The sequence below is a fragment of the Sorghum bicolor genome, chromosome 8, assembly GCF_000003195.3.
Source record: "Sorghum bicolor cultivar BTx623 chromosome 8, Sorghum_bicolor_NCBIv3, whole genome shotgun sequence".
Taxonomy (NCBI): domain Eukaryota; kingdom Viridiplantae; phylum Streptophyta; class Magnoliopsida; order Poales; family Poaceae; genus Sorghum; species Sorghum bicolor.
Window position 1 is genome coordinate 54,782,076 of NC_012877.2, and position 6,763 is coordinate 54,788,838.

Below are 6,763 nucleotides of genomic sequence, written 5' to 3' on the forward strand. Positions count from 1 at the left end.
CAACCGCATGGATTAAAGAACCTTCCCCATGTAGCCCCAAATCCAAAGCTGAAGCTATGAGCTGATCTTTTGACCCAAATGCAACAGCAGGGTTTCTGCCGCTCTCAATCTCGTCATCGATGACTACATTGGATTGAAACAACAATTCAAACATCTACTTTTATCCACTATTTGCTTGAGCTTATCGGCCACTGCTTTTCAGCCACGAAATAATGTTTTTCTCCAAGAATAAATCAGTATTAGTATCAGCTGCAGAAACGATCAGTTGATTTGTAACTTAAAAAAAAAATACTTGATCATTGCAAATCTATTGAGTATGTGATCACCCGTCAAACGTGACGATTATTATCAGCTAATCTTATCGGCCTCTTGCTCGCAAACATACGTGTAGTAGTTGTGTATTAGTTGTTGGATGTAGAACAGATTTTTCAGGAGTCAAGCGTTAAGAGAACTTTAGTGATGTTCAGCAGTAACATAATTCTAGACAAGTATTTACTAGTGGTCTAAACAGATGGTCGAATGTTCACTAAACTTTAAACTACAGAGGTTCTAAACAGATGGTCTAATATGTAAGTTTAGCCAACCTCACAAAAAAATTCATCAAACCACATAATTGAGATAAAATGGTCTAAAGTGATCCAACGCAGAGCCTTAGTTTATGTCATTGTAGGTCTTATTGTACCATAGCTTAGCCATTACCTCTTTATAAGAGTCCATATATATATGTAAACTATTTTGCAGGTATGTGTATGTGCCCTATCAAATTTTAGAAACTTATACTCTGCGTCGGATTAGTATAAAGCCAAAAAAAAAAAAGGACCGTACCACGAAACACTCAAGAAAAAAAATAAAAATGCTATGTTCATTTACAAGTAGTTTCCTGGAGTAGCTGTACCACACCAAACAGCCAGACTGCTCTTCAATCATTGAACTTCCCAACGAATTTCTACCGAAATTAATAAGTACGTTTACGTACTGTACATTCTTATTAAAAAGATGAAAACGAAAAAGAAAAAAGTGTTATTACCAGGTGTAGTAGTAGAATAATGACATATATGTACGTGTCAAGGAAAAGGATGAAAAGGACTATAATGACATCCATTGAATTGGGAATGTGATTCCTGCGATGATAACCAAGAGTATAACTCCGAGTATTTATCATTTATGAAAATGCTTCTTCTCCTTTTTCTTAATTTTTCTTCTAAAAGGAGAAGAAAACATGTGACTGGCAACTCACCGCGGGCACGGGCCATGCATGCGGTCAACACCAGCCGGTCAGCTACACTAGCAAAATGTCAAAGCTACCCCTACCAATTGACAAACGTTTCCCTGGGCAAAGCTTGCTAGATTACTAGGTGAATTGCAAGTGACACCATCGTTAGACTCGTTGCCATCTCCTTTATATCAATTATGCAGTATATTCGTTTGAGCTTATCTATCGAATCTACTAGTCATTCAGCAACACGAACAATATAGTTTTTCAACCAAACGAATAGACTCTTAAGTATTTTCAAATTTGTCATACAATTGGACCCTCTTAGTACCTGTTTGTTTTTCTTCCTATCTCCTTCTTCCTTGCGATGCCTCACCGCAGCATGATAAGGTCTCGCTCAAGCTCGGACCACTCTCCCTTCTCTCCCCCGCCTCCGTCATAGCACCCTCGTCCTGACCTGGCCTGATCGCCTCCACTACCATGAGAAAACTGTGAGTGTTGAATCTTTCCAAAACACTCGGTTGTTCTATAACATTTCTCATATATTTTTTTGCCTCATTTAATTTGGTGAAACTAATACATCTATTTCGTCTCGTCAGATAACGATGTGGACAAGATTCATATATGTTAATTCATTTCTAATCAAATCAAAAGGAAGATTTTTTTTTTTGTTGCTATGGGTCTGAGAGCAGGGGCATTTTAGTCCTCTTCTCCATCGCACTACCGGGGGGACTGATCAGGTGCCACCTTCGACCCTCACCTGAGGCAGGCGGCATTCCGACCGGCATCACCTATCCACATCTTTCTCTCTCTCTCTCCTCCTCACCGGTGGTCGAGCTCCCCGCAGCCCGTACCTACCTGCCCCCAGTCCCCGCCGCCCCGCCTGCCCGACGGCGCGCGGCTTATCCACCACGCCATCACCACCACCACCTCCGCCGCTGGGCCGGATCGATCCGGATCGGGATCGCGCCGCCGCCGCTGCCCTCCGCACTCGCGGGGTCCTGCTCCTACCATGCAGCAGCGCTGCGCGCTTGCCCGACCGCGCCGGCCCGCCGAACCGCGCGTCCCGCTCCCCGAAGACCACCCCTTCGTCGCCGTCTTCTCCTTCCTCTTCATCCCCACCTAAACCAGCCTCCTCCTCGCCGCGAAAATTCTGCTAGAATCTCCTCGATTTCTCTCTCGTCCGCCGGGAGCGGACGGATCGCCGCGTCGTCCTCGGCCGCCGGCGGGGAGTATGAGCCGGGAGGCGCAGAAGCTCGACTCCGCCGCCGGCGACGGCGCGGTCGGGATCGGGGTCCTGTCGCTGGACCTGCTGGGCCAGGTGCTGGACCGCCTGCGGGAGCCCCGGGACCGCAAGGCGTGCCGCCTCGTCAGCCGCGCCTTCGAGCGCGCCGAGGCCGCGCACCGCCGCGCGCTGCGGGTGCTCCGCCGCGAGCCGCTCCCGCGCCTGCTCCGCGCGTTCCCGGCACTCGAGCGGCTCGACGTCTCCGCCTGCGCCTCGCTCGACGACGCCTCCCTCGCCGCGGCCGTCGCCGGCGCCGGCGGCGGGCTCGCGGGGCTCCGCAGCGTCTGCCTCGCGCGGGCCAACGGGGTCGGATGGCGCGGCCTCGAGGCGCTCGTCGCAGCCTGCCCCAGGCTGGAGGCCGTCGACCTGTCGCACTGCGTCAGCGCCGGGGACCGCGAGCTCGCAGCGGTGGCCGCGGCTGCAGGGCTCAGGGAGCTGAGGCTGGACAAATGCCTTGCTGTCACCGACATGGGGCTCGCCAAGGTGGCTGTTGGGTGCCCCAGGCTGGAGAAGCTCAGCCTCAAGTGGTGCCGTGAGATCTCTGACATCGGAATTGATCTGCTGGCCAAGAAGTGCCCCGAGCTCCGCAGCCTCAACATATCCTACCTCAAGGTTACTACTCCTATATGAGCTATTAAAATGTTCATTGCTTGGGCAATGGATTGATGAAGGATGATTACTTGTGGATAGACGTTTGGACTAGCAATTGATATGCTGTGTAGAGAAATGGTGAAAATGTCATATGCATAAACACACCTATAGTAAGAACCTTTGTCCAAAGAAACTTTGGGCAGTCAGTTATTATGATACCCAAGTACCCAACAAGAGCTGCACAGACCAAATTTCAGATGCAGCATGGCGGCAAAAAGAAGTGGTTTGGTACCATGATATGCTAAATCTCAACTTTAACCTGGAAATTCTCATAAATCTTGTGAACTTGGACTTAAGTTGGAAGCTAATGCATATTGTCAGTGGTTGTTTTTAATAAATGCACATATTGTAGGAAATGGTTGCGTCTTCGCTTCTCTTTTCCTGTCTGTGGGTAGTGACAGCTTAGAGTGTACAGTAGTTATATGTAACACCTGGCCTGTTTGGGCTTTCTCTGCAGGTTTTAAAAATCAGTAATTAAAAGGTGTAATTGTGGTAGAATCAGGCAATATGCCACCTAGTAGTGATTAGAAGGTAATTAAAAGCTGGCCCTACAGTAACAGGTAGGGACGTCCATTATTTGTACATAACAGGGCTGAGAAAATGGCCTAATAGACCTGTTTTGAAAGTGACCCCTGTCATGCAAATGCAAATTTTGTGTTATGATACTGTATAATCCTAGATTGGAAGTTTAAAGTTTAGTTGTACTTAGCATACAAAAGCTCATGATCCATACATTTTGCCATCCACTGAGGTGTTAGGTGTGTGATTATAAGGGGCCTGGGTGCTGAATGAATTTTTGGCCGAGGTCTTGCATTATTTAGTTTTTCTCACTGATAGTAATGGCATCATTGCATTATACTATTTGTTTGTATCATATGCTTATTATTCTTGTGTTGCAGGTGGGTAATGGATCCCTTAGATCAATTTCCTCACTCGAGAGGCTTGAGGAATTGGCAATGGTTTGTTGTTCATGTATAGACGATGAAGGCCTGGAATTGCTGAGCAAGGGGAGCGATTCGCTGCAGGTAATCACTTCTTGGGATGTTAAACTTTTATAGACTTTTGATGGCTGATGCACAACATTGTGTCAATTTGATTATTTAAAATTCGGACAATTTTCATTATTGGTCTCCTTACTGTGACTGTGCTTACTGTCATCTGAAATCCGGAAATTGGCAACTTTATGTATTTTTAAATTTAAATGGTGAATTTTGATCTTTTTAATCTTTTTTTTAATTTCAGAGTGTTGATGTGTCAAGATGTGATCATGTGACTTCCGAGGGGTTAGCTTCACTGATAGATGGTCGCAATTTTGTCCAGAAGTTATATGCTGCAGATTGTTTGCATGTGAGTTGGTCTTCCGCACATTACTCACCTCTTGCAGCCATTAGCTCTTATTTTCTGTACAATCCAACGTGCCATAATTTTTGTGTTTGAAACAAAATGGTTATTTAACTGACATATTCAGAGGGACTCATCCTCATGAAGAGTTAAAGAGTAATCAAAAGTAGCAAATATCTGACTGCCTGTAGTTTGTTGATGTTATATTTACAGGAGATAGGACAACGTTTTCTATCCAAGTTGGCAACACTGAAGGAAACCTTGACAATGCTGAAACTCGATGGTCTTGAGGTCTCGGACTCTCTTCTTCAAGCCATTGGTGAAAGCTGTAACAAATTGGTTGAGATTGGACTTAGCAAATGCAGTGGTGTTACAGATGACGGAATCTCATCTCTTGTAGCTCAGTGTAGTGACCTAAGAACAATTGATCTCACATGCTGCAATCTCATTACCAATAATGCGCTTGATTCAATAGCTGACAACTGTAAGATGCTTGAATGCTTGCGGTTGGAATCATGCTCTTTGATAAATGAGAAGGGACTAAAGCGAATTGCAACTTGTTGCCCCAATCTTAAGGAGATAGACCTCACTGACTGCGGAGTGGATGATGCAGGTTTGTGATCACTACATTTGTGTCTATGTTTATTTTTAATATAAAAAAATCTGTTATTTTGAAATTGAGAGTGATCACTTTACATTGCTTGTTTTGCAGCATTGGAGCACTTGGCTAAATGCTCTGAATTGAGAATATTGAAATTAGGCTTATGCTCAAGTATTTCTGACAAAGGCATTGCGTTTATTAGTTCAAATTGTGGAAAACTTGTGGAGCTTGATCTCTACCGGTAATTCAGATTTTCTTATTTATTCTTTTATCAGGATCTTTATAGTCATATGCATGAAAATAACATGTCTGCAATGTCCTTTGCTTCAGGTGCAACTCTATTACTGATGATGGGTTGGCAGCTTTAGTAAATGGATGCAAGAGGATTAAGTTACTGAACTTGTGTTACTGCAACAAAATCACTGATACTGGTTTGGGTCACTTAGGCTCCCTGGAGGAGCTCACAAACCTTGAATTGAGGTGCTTGGTCCGCATAACAGGCATTGGGATCTCCTCAGTTGCAATTGGATGCAAGAGCCTGATAGAACTGGACTTGAAACGATGCTATTCAGTTGATGATGCTGGGCTTTGGGCCCTTGCTCGTTATGCTTTGAACCTTAGACAGGTAACCTTGCGATAGAGTTTAGCTTCTATCCTTGCAAATTCATAAGCTGCTGGAACACCATATAAACATGTACCTGTTTTGTAGCTTACGATATCGTACTGCCAAGTCACGGGGTTGGGCCTGTGCCACCTGCTGAGCTCCCTGCGGTGCCTCCAGGACATTAAGATGGTGCACCTCTCATGGGTCTCCATAGAAGGGTTTGAGATGGCACTGCGAGCAGCCTGTGGGAGGCTGAAGAAGCTGAAGATGCTCTGTGGGCTGAAGACCGTGCTGTCCCCCGAGCTCCTCCAGATGCTGCAGGCATGCGGCTGCCGAATAAGATGGGTCAACAAACCTCTTGTCTACAAGGACTAAACTCGTGGTCCTCATCATTTGTGCAGTGTCACCATCCGCATGGATTGTCATGATCTCCCAGGTTCTGCCCTGGCTTACGTTGTGAGCCATGTGAGATATTCCGCAATAATCGTTGGGGCGCTTAAGCTCCTGTCCCCAAGTTGTGGTTATGGTGTTTGCCTCTTGGGCACATCTTTGCGGCATCTGTCGTCGCTGCTCCAGTGTATGTACACTGAGGCATGGGTAATATTCATGTGTATAGCCTGCAGTGGGATGATCCACTTTCTGGGATTAGTTAGTCTATTTGTTACTTCATTCCGCATGGTTTGAGCCTTTGAGATGAAAGAATCATAAGGGATATGACCGATGCTTTGCATTCACTGATTCTTTCTTGCTTTTGATTGACTGGCAGTATCTTATCTGATACTAATATGTACATGATGTAACTTACATGGAGTTCAAATAACCGTTGCATAGTCAGGTCAATGGTGGGTTCCTGGCTACCCTTTGCTCCCCCCCTTCAGAGAAGCATTCCTTTCATTGATTTAAGGGGGCGAAGCCTCATACATCACCGGGTCACTCACACATGCCGGAGTTTCATGCCACACCGCTGTTCTAAACTGTAGCTAGAATGTGAGCTACCTTGTTACCAGATCTACTTGTATAAGTAAAAAGGAAGCCCTGAAAGGCAAGCCAATTATCATCAATCTCCTC

The 6,763-nt window shown here is 45.6% G+C and overlaps 1 protein-coding gene across 1 annotated transcript; it reads left to right on the forward strand.

The window, feature by feature from the left end:
* LOC8068815 (F-box/LRR-repeat protein 3) lies at positions 1,973 to 6,473 on the forward strand. The gene is made up of 7 exons (XM_002442255.2): positions 1,973 to 3,110; positions 4,049 to 4,174; positions 4,392 to 4,496; positions 4,704 to 5,103; positions 5,203 to 5,332; positions 5,422 to 5,716; positions 5,801 to 6,473. The coding sequence occupies exons 1-7, from the start codon at positions 2,448 to 2,450 to the stop codon at positions 6,068 to 6,070; spliced, it is 1,989 nt and encodes a 662-aa protein (XP_002442300.2). The 5' UTR covers positions 1,973 to 2,447; the 3' UTR covers positions 6,071 to 6,473.

What these genes read in the sequence shown, in the direction of transcription:
- LOC8068815 (XM_002442255.2), top strand. Translation starts at nt 2,448, where the DNA reads ATGAGCCGGGAGGCGCAGAAGCTCGACTCCGCCGCCGGCGACGGCGCG. An exon ending in AGGGGAGCGATTCGCTGCAG is followed by an intron (nt 4,175 to 4,391) that starts GTAATCACTTCT and finishes TTTTAATTTCAG; the next exon opens with AGTGTTGATGTGTCAAGATG. An exon ending in GTGGAGCTTGATCTCTACCG is followed by an intron (nt 5,333 to 5,421) that starts GTAATTCAGATT and finishes CCTTTGCTTCAG; the next exon opens with GTGCAACTCTATTACTGATG.